Raw genomic sequence first — 16848 nt, forward strand, 5'->3', positions numbered from 1 at the left:
CCAGGGGGTGGCTCAGTGTCTCCTCTCTCGCTTGCAGCACACGCGGAGCAGGCTGGATGCCCACAGGCAGCAGGACACTATCACAGGCTGTCCGGGCACTCGGCAGGGGCACAGGACTTTTCTCACCCCATACACAGGTCTCCTTCCCAAGACTCTGTGTTTGCTGTGTTGGCCTCCCCAAGACCTGCCCCAGTTACTGGTACCAGCTGCTGTTACGGTGTGTATCTCTCCAGTCCACAGGCAGAAACCAGGGTGGTGGTGCTGGGGCTTTTCATTTCTCCCTGCTTTTGAACACTTGGCTTCGCCAAGCGTGCACAGCTGCAGAGGACATGGCAGAGCAGAGATACTGTGTAGACTATGCCAAGCGTGGCACGGCAGGTTGCAAGAAGTGCAAGGAGAAGATCGTGAAAGGAATGGTGCGCATTGGAAAGATTGTTCCCAATCCTTTCACGGAGTCTGGCGGGGATATGAAAGAGTGGTACCATGTGAAGTGCATATTTGAGAAGCTAGAGAAAGCCCGGGCCACCACCAAGAAAATCGAAGATATCACAGACTTGGAAGGATGGGAAGAGCTACAAGATGGCGAGAAAGAATTAATCAACAAGCACATCTCAGGTAGCACCTGGGTCACTTTTCTACTTTACATGCCACTGATCAACACATAACTGTGCCTTTACCACAAAATCCTCACTGATGTATTCGTATGACAAAGTGGGTAGCGCTGTTCAAATCTGTGTCTCAACCCTATTGGAAAGCGAAGAAATAGTCACTTCTACAATAGCACTTAGTTAATTTGTCACAACTGATTATGGAGAAGGTCTGGGTGATTTAATACGTAGGCAGATAAATCCCAGGAGGAAGGATCAGTTATTTTCCATTTTCAGCTTTTTTTCCATGATCTTTAGTAAATTATGTAGTCTTTTAACTTTTGATATCTGAAAAATGTTCCTTCATTTTTTTTTCCCCTCCATCCCCAGTTCTTTTAAGGCTTGTTTGTTGCAGTATATCTTACATAGAATCATAGAATCGTTATGGTTGGAAGAGACCTCAGAGATCATCGAGTCCAACCTTCTACCCAACACCACCATGCCCACTAAACCATGTCTCAAAGCGCCACATCTAAATGTTTTTTGAACACTTCCAGGGATGGTGAGTCCACCACCTCCCTGGGGAGCCTGTTACAATACTTAACGGCTCTTACAGTGAAGAAATTCTTCCTAATATCCAACCTGAACCTCCCCTGGTGCAACTTGAGACCGTTTCCTCTTGTCCTACATACTGTGTTAAGGGATGTGTGAGATTATTTTTGACTTCTGGTTTGAACCTTGCTGTTTTACAGAAGCTAATTCCAAGGCTGGAAGTACACCGAAGAAAAAAGTGATAGTCCAAGCTAAGCTCACTGCCACAGGACAACTAACTACAAAAGATCCATTAGCTCTCATCACTCCGTCACCAAAGAAGTTCTCTGGCTTCACAGGTAAGACTTAAGAAACTGGTTCTGGGAAATCCTTCTCTTCTACTGTCAGCATCAAAGGTGTTTTAACGTGGCTCAGATCAGTAGTTTTTTGTCTATAGAAGATGGTTTAGTTTTAATTGCTTTTTCAAAATCCATTTTGCCAAAAATTGGTGATGCTTTCTTAGGATGTCAGTCTTGAAAGAAGTGATGTTTGAGTTTCTAGTATTCCCAAGGAAACAAAGTTTATGCAGTAACTGACACTGTCAGGCTGACTCCACTACTGCCTTAGCCCACTGGCCAACTTCAGTCAAGCTGTGAAAGTATAGACTAAAGATATCCGTTGTGGAGCTCAAAATCTGTAAAAAATTGGTTGTGAGGGATTCCCAGTTGCAGTGTTCATGGAAGGGAAAACTATTATTCCTCAGCAGCTTGTCCTGAGAAACAGCTGCCAGCAGGACAGTCAGTGTGTGAGCACTGCCTGACCAGACACGAACGTGTAGCTCTGAACCACCCAGAGCACGTTTTGCCACATACACAGGCAAAGAGATGAGAATGTATAGGGGTGTTAGCATTATGAAAGAAGAGGAGACAGGGATGTTTTTTTCCCCATTTTAGAAATGATCTTAGGAAAACATCTTGCTGTGAATGGCAAAGGCCTATAAAGTAGAAATAAAACAGAAGCATCTGCCAAGGAATTTCTTTTCACCAAGGTTTAATCGTACTTGTCTGGTAGAATTAAGGTCCAGAAAATTCTCGTGTACTGTGAAGAGCAAAACTAATGAAAAAATAGTTTAGAATTTTTTTATGGTAATTAAAATTTAAAGTCACAAATTTTGGCATAGCACACGTCATTATTCAGTTCTGAAGCTTTGCCAGCATACTGGGATTGTTCTTTTCAGCTTGCCAAGCAGAGGTAGCTTCAACTTCAAAACTTGCACCATATTGTACTTGTTAAAAAAGCAACTTCTTATGTCTTTGATGCAGCCAAGCCGAAGAATTCAGAAGATGTCTCTGCAAACTCTTCCCACAAGTCTAGTCTATCTGCAAAAAAATGTGATCCAAAGCACAAAGACTGCTTGCTGCGAGAGTTCAGGAAGCTCTGTGCCATGGTTGCTGAAAAGCCTAGCTATAATGTGAAAACACAGATCATCCAGGATTTTCTGAAGAAGGGATCTGGAGGAGGTATGATTCCTGCTTGGCATTCTCAGCATATGAAAGTCCTCTCAAAATCAGCCTCAAAGTATTATTTTAAAAGCAAGGATGAAATAAAATCTTACTGCTGTGTAGCCCAAGCTATATGCTGTGGTGATTTCTGAACTACGGAGATAATGTTTGCAAAGTGAACTGTTTAGCTAAGTAACAAATTCAGACAAGAATGTCTCCGTTTAGGATAGTGGGGAATGTTTGTAGATGCTGCCAAACTTAGTGCTGAGATCAGATTTGGAGGACAATTGTGGGTGTTTCCCCTAAGAAATCTCCTTTCATGTTAAGCAGAATTGCCTGGTGGAAAGAGGAAGCCCCAGCTGCAGGGTTTTTTTCCCCAGGGTCATGCTAATGGGCACAAGCAACCAGAGCCTGTACCTGAAAATAAATTGTGACAGTTTCTCATGGTCTGTGCTTTTTTTCCCAGATGGTTTTCATGGTGACGTATACCTGACCATTAAACTGCTGTTACCAGGCGTCATTAAAATTGTTTACAACTTGAATGATAAACAGATTGTAAAGCTGTTTAGTAGGATTTTTAACTGCAGCCAAGAAGAAATGGTCCGGGACCTGGAACAGGTGAGTACAGACAGCAGTTCTCTTAATTTCTGCTCTTCAGTCCATTGCTATGGAAATTCTGTAATGTTTTTTTGTTTACCCCTATTTGAAGGATTGTTCACTTGACTGTTAGAATAGGAATTGGTAATTTATTTATTTTTCCGCTTTAACAGTTTTCATAGCACTTTCTGCCATCTGGAACCTTTAGAAAATAATGTTTGATCAGAAAGCAAGATATGAATTCACCTGCAAAACTTTAGAAAGCAAGACTAAAATATCTAGGCAAGTTGGGCTGCATCCACTTTGTCTAAACTGCTTTGTCTAGCATGTTCCTATGTAACTGATTTATATTACTTTTTGTGTAACATCACGTATCAAACACTGTGATTCAATGAACAGATCTGTTGCTGTCAACTTAAGTTGGTTCATACAATTAAGCTACACTCATACAGTTGCAAGTGCTCACATGTGTGCATTTAATTCCTGTGCATAGAAGTTGGTAATTGACTATGCACACTTCTGATTCATTGCAAGATGGAGAAAATGGGTGAATTAGATGATGAAGCTAATTCTTTCACTTCTGTTTATTGCCTTGGTATATACTGCCTTCTAGTGACATCACTAGACTGCTTCACATCCTTGGATTTAGAAGTGGATTCATCTTGAGGAAATAAAGGGTCTGTGATGCTGCAGCAGTGAAAAATAGAGCAATGAGATGATACTGGTACTCTTACTTCCCTTTTTTTTGCAAATGAAACAGCTGAGAAGCTTTATTCTGTGTTGTGGCAGCTTTTTTCTAATGTTTGATTCCAATTCCTTCATGCAATCCCAGCATTGTTCCTGTGCTTTATTTTTTACTTACTGGAACCATGTTGAATCCTCAATAGCATCCCCATTCTCTAGCCATAGTTCTGATGCACGCCCTTATTTTGTTTTTGGAGACAGGGAGATGTTTCTGAGACCGTACGCCTCTTCTTTGAACAGAGCAAGTCTTGTCCTCCAGCAGCCAAAAGCCTCCTGACCATCCAAGAGGTAGATGAATTCCTAATCCAGCTATCAAAGCTTACTAAGGAAGATGACCAGCAAAGTGTGCTACAACATATCACTCGCAGGTAAGGAAAGTAATTGGCCTCTGAAGGTTTACCCTAAAACTAGGTGTGGTTATCTACATATCACAAGCTGGAATAGGTGAAAAACTAGTCATAAACCATGGAGACTGACCTTAACATCCGTCAGCCATTAGTGGTTTAAGACACCTTGACTGCTGACCAGCAATGGAGAACATGTATGGCTCCTCTTCGTGCCAGAGAATTTCATCCTTGCCTGTCAAGACACTGTTCAATCAGTACTGAATGAGCGGCTTCCAGAACTACCTTAGTAGTACTTAGCTGTTAACTAAGTTGCTGTTCTTAGGTATGTTGGGAAAAGCCTTCAAGCCATTTAGACGTGTTGAAGATTCTTGGTCTGGCTCAGTTTGTGTTGATCTGAGGCTGACGATGTTACTATCACTTACTTTTGATGCATTAATTATGTGAATCTTGGAAGGTACGTCAACAATGAGGCAGAATTAATATTGGCATTCAAACATAAAGATGCTAAAAAGCCTTTTGTATATTCTCTTGTGCCTCTGAGATGTCACTAGTAACATGTGTCCTTATTTGAGTTTAAACCCTCCAGAAGGGGAGGACCTTTTTTTACAGAGGTCTGGATTGGTTTGGGGTTTTTTTTTAGCTGGAAAGTAGTTCAGTTAAATGTCTACCATTTCTGAATCTTCTCTCACACTTCAGATGTACGGGCAACGACCTGAAATGCATCATCAGACTAATTAAGCATGACTTGAAAATGAATGCTGGAGCAAAGCATGTGTAAGTCTTACCTTTCATTGTGAGATAAAACCAGAACTGGGCATTAGCCTCATAAGGCAAGAGCAGCAGACCTGAGGTTGATCCACATTTCCCTCCTCTCCTCAATTTGTTAAAGGTTGGATGCTTTGGATCCCAATGCTTACGAGGCGTTCAAGGCGTCACGCAACCTTCAGGATGTGGTTGAGCGAGTCCTGAAGAACCAGCAGGAGGCTGAGAAGATGCCAGGTCTGAAGCGAACCCTCAGCGTGCAGGCCTCTCTGATGACCCCAGTTCAGCCCATGCTGGTAATGTTGGCTCCCCTGCAATGGTGACCTCCAGCCGAGCAAGAGCTAGAGTTCTCATATGTACTGTCAGAGACCCTCACCTTTAAGAATCAGTAGACGGATAAGTGACTTATGCACTAATAGAGTGTGCAGTGCTGATTTTTCTGTTTAATGCCATTTTATAAAGTGTTTTCTACCAAGAGGCTAGTATTCAGTGTACTCGGTACTTGCACCTTCAGTGCCACTGCAGAAACTAAAATCTTGACTTGCTTTCAGTCCAGAAGTGACATTTTTGCTTGTTTGCTATCATTCCAGAAGTTGATCCTTTTTCTGGAAATAGCATAAGCTTTCCATTGGATTAGAGATTCAAATAAGTTTGTTTTTTTCTTTGAAAAAATCAGAGTTAAATATTTACTTCCAGGCTAAGCGCACTACTACAAAAGGCACAGTACTTACACCTTTAAGTATTTGAAGGAGATAAGCACTGAAAAGCTGTCATTATCTGGGCATGTGCAGATGATTCTAAGTAAATGAGTAATTAAGAACAGGAAAATTTGGACTGGATATCAGAGACCCTGGAGAAAAAGTTCTACAAAGAAATTGGTAGTTCATTCATGAACTTAGGTAAGAGTAGCTTTATTTTTAAGTACATTCTCTGAGTTTGTTTGGAACTTATCTCTCTCCACCTTTCTAAGGCTGAAGCCTGCAAGTCAATTGAGTATGCCATGAAGAAGTGCCCAAATGGCATGTATGCAGAGATCAAATATGATGGCGAGCGAGTTCAGGTCCATAAAAATGGAGATCACTTCAACTACTTCAGCAGAAGCCTCAAACCTGTCCTCCCACATAAAGTAAGCACCTATAAACTGTCTCTTCTGTTGTGCCAGCTCCTCTATAAACATGACTGAATTTCACAACAGTTTCTATAGGCAAGGAGGATACCTTCTGTTGTAGACTTTTTTCCTAATTTATGCAGACACTTGGAATCTGGAAAAGCAACACTTAATAGAATTTTAATCAATTTGTTTTGGTGGACATTAAGAGCTTGAAACTAAAGTTAAGCTATGTGCCTTAGAGTCCTCTTTATGCACTGCATTTTGGGAGGCTTGATGCCAGTTGGGTCACTTGCTTATATTTGGTCAAAACTAATTTTTCTGTTTGTAGACTGTGTTGTCTCTACCATAGCAGAAAGTAAAGCTAGTGCGGATATGCCTGGACATGCTTCTGGAGAAGAACATGTCCATTGGAGTGAGTCCGTCTCTTCAGCCAGTACATGTATTTTTCTTTTTTTCTTCCCCCCCCCTCCCCAAGGTAGCCCATTTTAAGGACTTCATCCCCCAGGCTTTCCCTGGTGGGCAAAGTATGATCCTGGATTCAGAAGTTCTTCTGATTGACAACAAAACTGGCAAGCCACTTCCTTTTGGGACTCTTGGTGTGCACAAGGTAAAAAAAAGAAAAAAAAAACCAACATCCTTTGGGGTTGGAGGCTGTTATTCTGCTGACAAATGCACTAGCATGTGATCTGTTATCACAGGGTAATTTAAGAGATCTGGTGCTTGTTAGAGTATCTGGGGAAAAAGTAAGATCCCTGAGAAGGCTGATATTAATGAAAAGGTACTGCTTTAATACAGTAATTTGATATTAACCTGATCACTAGCAGGACAGGAAGAAAACTTTGGCTCAAGATAAATATTAAAAAACCCTTGGAAAATCTTGCAATTCTGTCATTGCTTCTTGCTTGAGCAATGCATGACGGACTGGAAGACCACAATAATGCAGAGAGTATTTAGTATGAATATTATGTAGTGCTTATGTCTAGACTGAATGGTGGTGAGGAAGAGGATAATAAAATGAAAATTAAACTGTAAGTGCTTTAACTTAAAGTAGCCATTAATCTGAAGTCTCTGGAATGCTTGTTGGTTTTTTGTTGCAGCAGTAGTGACAGATGTTACATTGCCCAAAGTCATTAATATTTGTAGTGTTATTTCCCTGTCACTAGGAAATTAGCATGTTTTATCTTAGTTTGTGCTGTGACACATTCAGTCTAAATCTTAATTCTCAGAATACTTCTTTTAGAATAGGCCTAAGCTTATTATAATGAGAAGATTATGGAGATAAAAATATATCCTTTTGTTTCTGTTATTTTTCTAAAGCTCCATATTGCTGCGTGCTGTGACTGCAGATTTCTTTTAATTGACCTTAATTGTCTTTCAGAAAGCTGCTTTCCAAGATGCCAACGTTTGCTTGTTTGTCTTTGACTGCATCTATTTCAATGACATCAGCCTGATGGACAGGTATGTGTCTGGCATAGTGTGAGAGTAGCCTGACCGGTTTCCCGGCATGAACTTGCTGGAATACGTCACCAGTGTAGAGGGAGCAGTTCACATTGGCTGTTAAGACTGGCCATTTGCCCCTCTAAAATCAAGACGGCATGGGAGAATCCTTGCTGTGCTAAGGAGTTTCACTGTGGTGCTCCATCTTGCTCGGCAGTTCCAAAATGTCAGGATTAACTCCATTTCAACTGAACTGAGTGTGGTTCAGTACCCACCTCATCTTACATCCTCTGAAACTAAATGCACCCTTAACACAGAATTTCCTTTTTACAACTTCCTGGAGGAAAGTAAGAATTGATTGTCCTTTCTGGAACTCTGTAGGATAAATCATTTAATTATTTAAATAGCTTTTCTCAGTGTTCATGTGACTAGTACTTCATGTTAAAATTGCTTGCTTGTCCTTAATTATCCGTACTCTGGTTTAGGCCTCTGTGTGAACGCCGTAAGTTTCTCCACGATAACATGGTTGAAATCCCCAACCGGATCCTCTTCTCGGAGATGAAGCATGTCACGGTGAGTTCAATGTTAAAATAGCATGCATGGTGATCTCATGGATTGCACTCTGGACACTTTATTGCTGCTTTACCACGTGGCCTTTTTTATGATTAAGCCTGCAAATCCAGCAATTCCCTGCCTGTCAAAATGATTGTACTTGTGGTCTGTGTGCAAGACTTCTTGAGCTGGCATTGTTCAAGAAGGCCATGCTTCCATCTTGTCTCAGCTACAACTACTTCAGTACAGTCTCAACTTGCACATCTGTTTTTTTTGTTTCTTAATGATTTCGAAAGCCATTGTAGCTTTGATGTTGTTGGAGGAGCTAAAGCCTATTGTAACTTAGTCTGTACTCTGTGTCCTGTTTTGACTAAAACAGGACCAGTTCTCCTTTCAGCAGATTTTTTTTTTTTCCTTCATTTAAGTTTCTTCTAAGCAATTGCACTTTCTGAAGTTAGCTACATGTTTTTCAGACAGTGTCTGCTTTCAGAATTGATGACGCTTGATGTTTATAGTTGTTACTGGGGTAATGGTAGGATTGGTATGAAGAAAGGCCCATCTTTATACTTATTCCGGTGGGAACCAAGGTCACTGATGGCCCTCTTATGTTAAACAAGTGAAAAGACATAATAGGGTCACACCTGTGGAAAAGTGCAGACAGGACAGGTGACCAAAAACTGACCAGCGAGGTATTCCATCTCATCCACATCATACTCGGTATAAAGCTAAGGGATCCCAGGGGCCCGCTCTTCTTCGTTCATGGCCGGCATCCCTGTGGGACTCTGCTCACTCTCCTGCCTCCAATCCTGATCCGTGCATTCCTAAATCTGGTTCCTGTCGGCTGCAGAGCCCGGTCTGGGACATCTGGGTGCCCACCCTGCCACAGCAGCGGTGTGATTCTCTGATCATCATTGGGAAGCTCAATATGAGTTTTGTATATTTCTATTTCTGTTATTAATAGTGTTAGTATTAATATTATTATACTCTTTTTTGTTGTTATTGTTTCATTAAAGTAGTTTTAATTTTCCAACCCATAAGCCTCTCCCTTTTCTCTTCTGGGGAAGGAAGGGGTTAATATCATCTACCAGCCACTTCAAGTGCCAGCCCAGCCTTAAAGCCGACACTGTGCAATGCTGAGCTGTGTAGAGAAGACTGAAGTATGACTGAAGGGAGCGAGACTGCTTCCAGTTCCCAAACTGGTAACTTCAAGTGCCACACAGCCCAGATACATCCTGAGTGCTAAAAACTCCATTTAGACAGCAGCATGCTCAGTTTTTCCTTTGTTATGCACAAGCCCTATGTCCCATTATGTTTCCCCAATGCTACTGATTTCTGTAGCACGTTGGTTTTGTGGACAATGCTTGGACACTTGGGGCAGAGAAAGTATTTTGGAAGACGAAATGAGCAGAAGTCCCAAGGCAATTGGATAGAGAAGTAAGCAGGCACTGCTGGCTGAGAAAATCTGATCTTGCATGTATAGGGCATACTCAGGACACAATCAGGGTGGCTACCTCGTCTCTGAGGACTGTTTTTTAACTAACCAGCCCTTCTCTTCTTGGGACATATTCCCAGCTTAGTCACTGGATGTGCAGCAAAGAGAACGTGTACGGGACTCTCTGTGGAAAACTATTTTATGAAATTACCTGTTTATCTCTCTGAAGTTGCTTTGGTTTTAGTGCACCACTGCTCCAAATAGAAAGCCTGAAGACCACAGCCCTTTGACAGTCTTGAGCTAACCATGAGTCCTTTCCTTTTTCAGAAAGCTTCAGATCTGGCAGATATGATCACCCGAGTCATCCGTGAGGGACTGGAAGGACTGGTGTTGAAAGATACAAAGGCAGGTTCACATTTTCTCTTCACTGGTGTATGCTGGGAATTGGGGAATAACAACAGAGAGGGATCTGTGGATGAAGCACACAAGGCTGAGCGTTCTTGAAATGTCTCTGGGTTCTTGTCAATGCTGAAACCGAATCCACGTTGCTCCTTATATATCTGAGCACTGCTGTGCTCTTGTACCACTAAGCTGGATAAAAGCAAGGGCTGTTTGAGATGATAGCTGTCTACCAGACGATCCTTCTGACTGGAGGTTCTTGCCTTGTTTTGCACAGGGTAATTATGAACCAGGAAAACGACATTGGCTGAAAGTGAAAAAGGACTACCTAAATGAGGGTGCAATGGCTGACACAGCAGACCTGGTGGTGCTAGGAGCTTTCTACGGACAAGGCAGTAAAGGTAAGTCTCTGGAGTTGGCTTAAATCAGAGATCTGTCAGTTCAGAAAACTCTCAAGCTTTTTCCTGTTCCAGACCTTCTGTAGCATTTGGTCTCCTACCAGAATGAGACTGGCTGTAGCAGTGAGCGCCTGCTGCAGCCCGTCACCTGCCAGGCTATGAGTTTACTGTGGGTTAATTGGCACAGCAAAGCCTCAGGTCTTGGGCTGGACTCTTGCACAGTGTAGAGGCTTTCTGTTTGGCTTTGTATATGGGAGTTGATACTGTGAAGCCATCACAAACCCAAGGCTCTTTGACTCCTGAAGATGGAAAATGGTTTTGGTTCATAACTTTGCTTTTTGGAAAGCTGTGGCTTGTCCTGTAGAAGATGTGAACCACTCTGCTCTCTCCTCCTGCAGGTGGGATGATGTCCATCTTCCTCATGGGCTGCTATGATCCCAAGAGCGAGAAGTGGTGCACTGTGACCAAGTGTTCGGGTGGCCATGACGATGCCACCTTGGCACGTCTGCAAACAGAGCTGGATATGGTGAAGATCAGCAAGGTGAGAGGGGCTCTGGCATGGAGGCGATCAAAGGAATGCTCAGCAAAGGGCTTGGTAAAAGCCTTTTTCCTGATGAGGTGCTGGCTAAATGCAGAATTGAAGTGCTCTGCTGGGAATGAATAGAGGCTCAATTAGAGTTAAAGCAGATAAACTGCTCTGACACAAATGAGATGTAGGCGCAGCCAGCTCCCGAGATGAGGCACTGCCTGAGATTTGTACTCAGACCCTGAGTGGGAGGCCAGGCACCATCTGTTTCCTGCTAAGACAAAGTTTTATTGGGAAGAGCAGAGCAAGTACCATTTTTTTGGCATATTGCGGTTGGTAAAGATAGTCACTAGATGGGGCTGCGGGTGAGAAATGCTGAAGTCGGACTTTTCTTGTGGCTGGATAACCGGACATGTTGGAGTTAAGAATTTTGTGAGTGACTTCTTTAACTGAGGAACCTTACTTTCCAAGACTCGACAAATAAACAGAGAGCTGAATTTTAATATTTACTTGACATCCTGGAGGCTGTTTGCATCAAGGTTATAGAATCTTAAAAAGGGTAGTTTTATATGAATCACAATTGGAGCAACAATGTTCCTGTTTGACATATAGAATGACAGTAATTGAGTGCTGTCTTACAGATAATTTTTGTGATTCTCTAGATAAGAGAAACTGCTGCAGATCAGTTAGCATTGCAGGCTAAAGGAAGTTTCATCTATACAAAGGCAATGTAATACCTATATGCCAATCTACCTCTAGGTTCTCTTTCAGCAAATTTTTTTGTAGAAATAGGTTCATATATCATCATAAGTGTTAATATGATCATTTTGGTGTTGTGCTTTAATTAATAGGATCCTAGTAAAATTCCAAAGTGGCTAAAAATTAACAAAATCTACTACCCAGACTTCATTGTCCCAGATCCAAAGGTAAGTGCTGTCACAGCCATTTACCTATGTTTTCCAGCCCTGATCTAGCAATCTAGTATACTTCATTTAAGTGTACAGATTGTCTCTGTTACAAGATTAGTCTTCGTACTTGGAACAGGAAGTTAAGCACAAGTTTTTATCTCTGAATCTTGCAGGTGCATTTGAGGCTAAGAGTTTCATGAAGAAATCATACCTGCAACACTTCTGGGAAATACTCCTGTGCATTAAATCCCTTCCAGAAGTGAACTTACTTTAAATTTGAGGCATGAAAAATCTGACTTAATGCTTGAAACACAACTGTCACCCAAAAGTTGCTGCTGTTTTACAAAATTTATCAGTATGCTTTGTGCCATGTATGTCTGAGAGAAAAGGTTATTTAGAAATTGGCTTTATATATTAGTTGAGGATCTCTGACTCGCTGAAAAAAATAGAAGGTTTTCTAATTAAGGTGACCAATAAGTTCAGTTTATGTACATGGAACTCTTGCGTGTTGGGGCGGGGAGGGAGGTTGTTGTAGAGGTAGAGGAGCACAAACACTTCATAGTTAGTTCATTAGAGAACACAGGAATGTGACATGGCTTCAATACTGTGTTTAGAAAGCCCCAGTGTGGGAGATCACAGGGGCTGAATTCTCTAAAGCTGAAGCCCACACTGCAGATGGGATCTCCATTCGCTTCCCTCGCTGCACCCGCATTCGAGATGACAAAGACTGGAAGACGGCCACCAACCTCCAGCAGCTTAAGGTAAGTTAATGCAGTATGTTTGAGAACAAGTTCTGATGACAATCTATATTTAAAAAGACAAATTCAGATAGCAGGGTATGTAGTGAAGATCTGCTGACTGGTACCTATGATGGCATGTTACGTTTTCCATTTATTCTAGGCTCAGGCTGCTTGCTGGATTATTTTGATGTGAATCTTATTCTTTCATGGGGCCTCTCAAGTCTCTTGAGCTGTTGTGTTGTGCACTTTCAGGAAAGTCTGTGCTGGCAACTAGTTGTATCAGCTCTTGTAACAGTCTTCATGGTGAGGAATTTCCTTCCTGAAAGAGGTGACCTTTATTCTCTTAAGTGTTTATGGTCATTCGGTCTCCCATTAATTGTTGAGATTGGGGGAGGCAGGCATCTGGGAAGTGACTAAGGGCGGCCTGGCCCAGTTCCAGGGCGCAGGGCCCAAATGGCAGGCAGGCAGGACCCCGGGGGCTGCACCCACCCCACACAGCTCCTGTGCCTCCTTTACAGCTAGAAAGCAGTTGGCTTGCTGCCATCCCCAGCAGTAAGTCAGCTGTCGATGAGCTCTGTTCTTAGTCGGCTTAGTGTCGTTTGGGCTCTCTTCACACTGCCTATAAGGACACTGGCAACAGATACAAGCGCTTGCTATGCCATCGATGCAAGGAGTGATTCAGCCTACCTGCTGTCCAGCAGTCTTCCTGGCTCCCTATGCGGGTAGGGGACAGAAAGGTAAAATACCCTTTTCAAACAGACTATTCCCTCAGTGAGCAATGGGTGTTGTTCATTTTTCAGGCTAGGGAGCCAGGCTTTGAAGAGTTAGTCTGTCCTGCTCTGTAGCAGACAATGTGAATACGGCTTGTGGTACCTCCCTGTATGGCATCCCTTAATGTCAAGCAGCTGGGTGGAACGCAGAGAGCTTGAACAAAGTTGACAGCAAAATGGCTACAAAGAGGTGCAGGAAGAAAAAGCGTATGAGCAAACACTTTGGGGGGTGAGGGAAACAAAGAGGAGACCACGCATTATGGCTCATGTCTAATGTCAGAGGTTTCACTGTGGTTCAAGGCAATGCTTTCTTTCTGATGGGACAGGAGCTGTACCAACTCTCCAAAGAGAAGGCTGATTTCAGTGTTGTTGCTGGGGAGGAAGATGAGTCCACAGCTGGCAGCAGTGGAGAGAACGAGGGAAATTCCAGGTCTTCCACACCACACAGCACTATTAAAACTCCCCCAAGCAAGTCACCTGCAAAAGCCCAGAAGCCAGAAGGTAAGATGGTGCTTTCCGGGGAGAGGACCTCAGGGTGTGTTCTTTGCATTTGGGGCAGGCTGGCTTTGGATCTTTGCCTTCTGTCAGATGCTTGAAGATCCACGGCAGCTTTCCTGTGCGTGTCAGGGTTAATGGGCAAAGCTGTTCAGACCCTTGGTTTGGTCTGTTACTCTCAGCATGGATTGAACAGCCACAGCTCTTAGGTGTGGTGGGACTGAGAAAAGTTGGAAACGGCACTGATGATGCCATTGAGATTGGTGCTTAGGCAACTCATTTAGACAATAAAAGCTCTCTTAAAATTATATGCTGCTTAGAAGAGATCTTGAACCTAGCAGAGTCTCAGTTATAGTTCGTACCAAAACTACCTTGGAGTCATTTCTCTGGGACTGCAGTCCCTTTTAATCTTGCTACATCAAGGGCCTTAGCAGACTGCGTAAGACTGATGTGAACAGCAGACCTGCTGCTCCTGTTCCTGCAGATCACATGCCCTTTGGTTAGACATTTTTGGCCACGAACCACTATTTAATTTTATTTGAATGAGATTCATGCATATAATAGGGCACCTGGCTGAAGGGGATTTCCAGGCAGTAAATCGCAAAGCTGTGAAATGAGTTTGCTTCACCAGTGCTTTGTCATTGGGGAATAACATGAAGCAAATTTCTGAGCAGTCTCAAAAAGATAGCGTGGTGACAGCAAGGAGGGAAGTTGAACAGCAGCATGCTGGAAATGAGGGCGGGAAGGTGCCCCATGCCATTTGCAGTAGAAAAATGGGTCTTGCTAGTTAAATTCTAATTCATGGATTTTCCAGAAAGAGGAGGGGAAACTTCCCTTTTACTCTCTTCACTGTTCTCCCCCCACTTTAATACACAACCAGTGTCTGGACAAGAGAGCACAAATGAGACAAGTTTTTCTTTTTAGAGAGTAAAGCAGTCATTGAATCCCCTCACAAATCAGAGGAGAAACGAGGGGAGAAGAGAAAAGCATCTGAGATGGATGACAATGGAAAAAAGGTACGGTTAGCTGGACAGCAACCACTTTGGGGTGGGAGGAAGCTGAGGCAGTTTCAGTTGTCTGTACGCTTTTGCCTTTGCATCTGTCAAGTCTCTGAAATCTTCTTGTAGCAGCACCCTAAATTAAAATAAACGTAAAGGCAGAAATAGCGGCAACAAGTCCCCTTGTAAAGGAAGCGGATGGCTGCAGCTCTTTCCTCTCTGCAGAGCTGACATAACTGGGTTTGCCGTGCTAATGGCCAGTACTCTGTTCACCCACGGACAACGTCTTGCTCCACAAAGCGCTGTGATTGCTGAGCAGCTGCTCTTCCTGGCTGCTGCATATGGAAGAGTTGGGGGCTGTAAAGGGAGAGAACTCTCCTTTCTAGCCCATTGTGCAGCAAATTGTAGGAGTGGATTAAGAATCACTGACTTGTAATTTCCTGCTAAGCCTGGAGTAGCTATTTTGATGTAAACAGCAAGTCCCCTCCCAGCACGGTTACGTTCTCCTACTTTAACTGAGAAGCACCAGCTTGTAAAGACAAAGACATTAAGATCATATTTATTGGACCACATCAGCATCATCACTAAGGGCAATAATGGGGTAATAATTCCCCTTAGCTAGGGAAGCGCTGTTCAGCTGTAACATCTGGCTTTCAGAGGAACTGTATGGGTGTTGCTCTTGCGTATGATTTAATGGCGGGCCAAAGAGCAATTTACAGTTACTAGGCATGGGATTAGAATGGTAACCTTGGGAACTGTGAATGGACTCGTTCATGCCTTCAAAGAATTCAGTGTAATTTCCAGACCAAATGTTTTTACCAACCTGTGCTTCTCGTCCTCTTTCACAATATGCAGCCACTGCTGGACATATTCACTGGTGTGAAGCTGTATCTGTCACCCTCTGTGAAGGACTTCGACAAACTCCGGCGGTACTTTATAGCATATGATGGGGATCTTGTGCCAGAGTTTGACACAGCCTCAGCAACACATGTTATAGGGGACATTGATGAGAATCCTGGTGCTAAGCGTGTGTCTCCCAACTGGATCTGGGAATGCATCCGGAAACGGAGACTGGTAGCACCCTACTAACAATGGGGAGCAGCTGACCAGTCTCGACAGAAGAATTCCCTGGAGGGAAGAGCTGAGAACTAGGTAGGTGGAAGGAATGGTGAGATTCCTCTCTGGATAGAAATGAAATGCCCAAGGCCATCAGAGGTAGTTACAAAGATCCATAGCAACCATATGGAATTAATTAAAACAACTCTCTGAAGAAATGTCATTGCTGAATCCATTTTTCTGCCCATAATGTAGACCATGGCATTTATCTAGGTGCTCATTTAGTCTCCTTGGGTTTTTAAAGTTTGGGTATTTTTATAGATAAAAGAAATAATAAAACTGAAGCAGTTTCTCCTTTGATCTCAAGACTTATTTTCCACAGGTTATCCTCTGCCTGGACAAGAAAACAGACCACCAAATATGTGAAACCGTTGGCTGCATTGCCAGGGTAATTTTGCTGCATGGCTACAGTTCAGATGAAGGACACATGTCCTTCTCCTGGGTTGACTTTTCTTTCCTTTCTTCTAACATTCAGCACAGTAGCACCTCTGCTGTAGGTTTCATACGAAAACTAGGACAACCAAATAAGCTTCCATTACAGCAACTGCTGTAGCGTTACCCAAGCATCCTCATGGAGTGTTTGTCTTCTAGAATACATTGCTCCTGTGTTCTGCTATTTGTTTCAACAAGTAAAAGCTGAGAAAGGAACTCTGTCTGGGTCTTTTAGGGTAGTTGAAGCTGTTCTAAGCTATTGCAAGCACTTGAATATTAATTAAATAAGGAAAATGGGGTTTAGAAATAGGGGTTCATTTTAACTATTTTGCAGATGACAACGTGCATTTGCTGAATAACTCTACATGAGTAGGCTGAGTGCATGTGTACATTATGAAAGGAAAAGTGAGTTGACCAGTTTACTGGTTCCCTTTGTCTCCAGGGTACAGAGTGTGCTCTCCTCT

The 16848-nt window shown here is 42.8% G+C and overlaps 1 protein-coding gene across 1 annotated transcript; it reads left to right on the forward strand.

The window, feature by feature from the left end:
* Positions 1-329: 329 nt before the first annotated feature.
* Positions 330-16242, forward strand: LOC104157228 (DNA ligase 3-like). The gene is given in 21 exon segments (XM_009697229.1): positions 330-615; positions 1340-1477; positions 2441-2638; positions 3087-3238; positions 4163-4329; positions 5005-5082; positions 5198-5366; positions 6041-6196; positions 6657-6788; positions 7560-7639; positions 8104-8153; positions 8156-8191; positions 9930-9958; positions 9960-10007; positions 10279-10402; positions 10798-10940; positions 11777-11851; positions 12448-12594; positions 13670-13844; positions 14763-14854; positions 15692-16242. Coding segments are annotated over 21 exon segments (2709 nt in total). The 3' UTR covers positions 15926-16242.
* The last annotated feature ends 606 nt before the right edge of the window (positions 16243-16848 follow it).

Source organism: Cariama cristata, unplaced genomic scaffold (genome assembly GCF_000690535.1).
Source record: "Cariama cristata isolate BGI_N322 unplaced genomic scaffold, ASM69053v1 scaffold1763, whole genome shotgun sequence".
Classification (NCBI taxonomy): domain Eukaryota; kingdom Metazoa; phylum Chordata; class Aves; order Cariamiformes; family Cariamidae; genus Cariama; species Cariama cristata.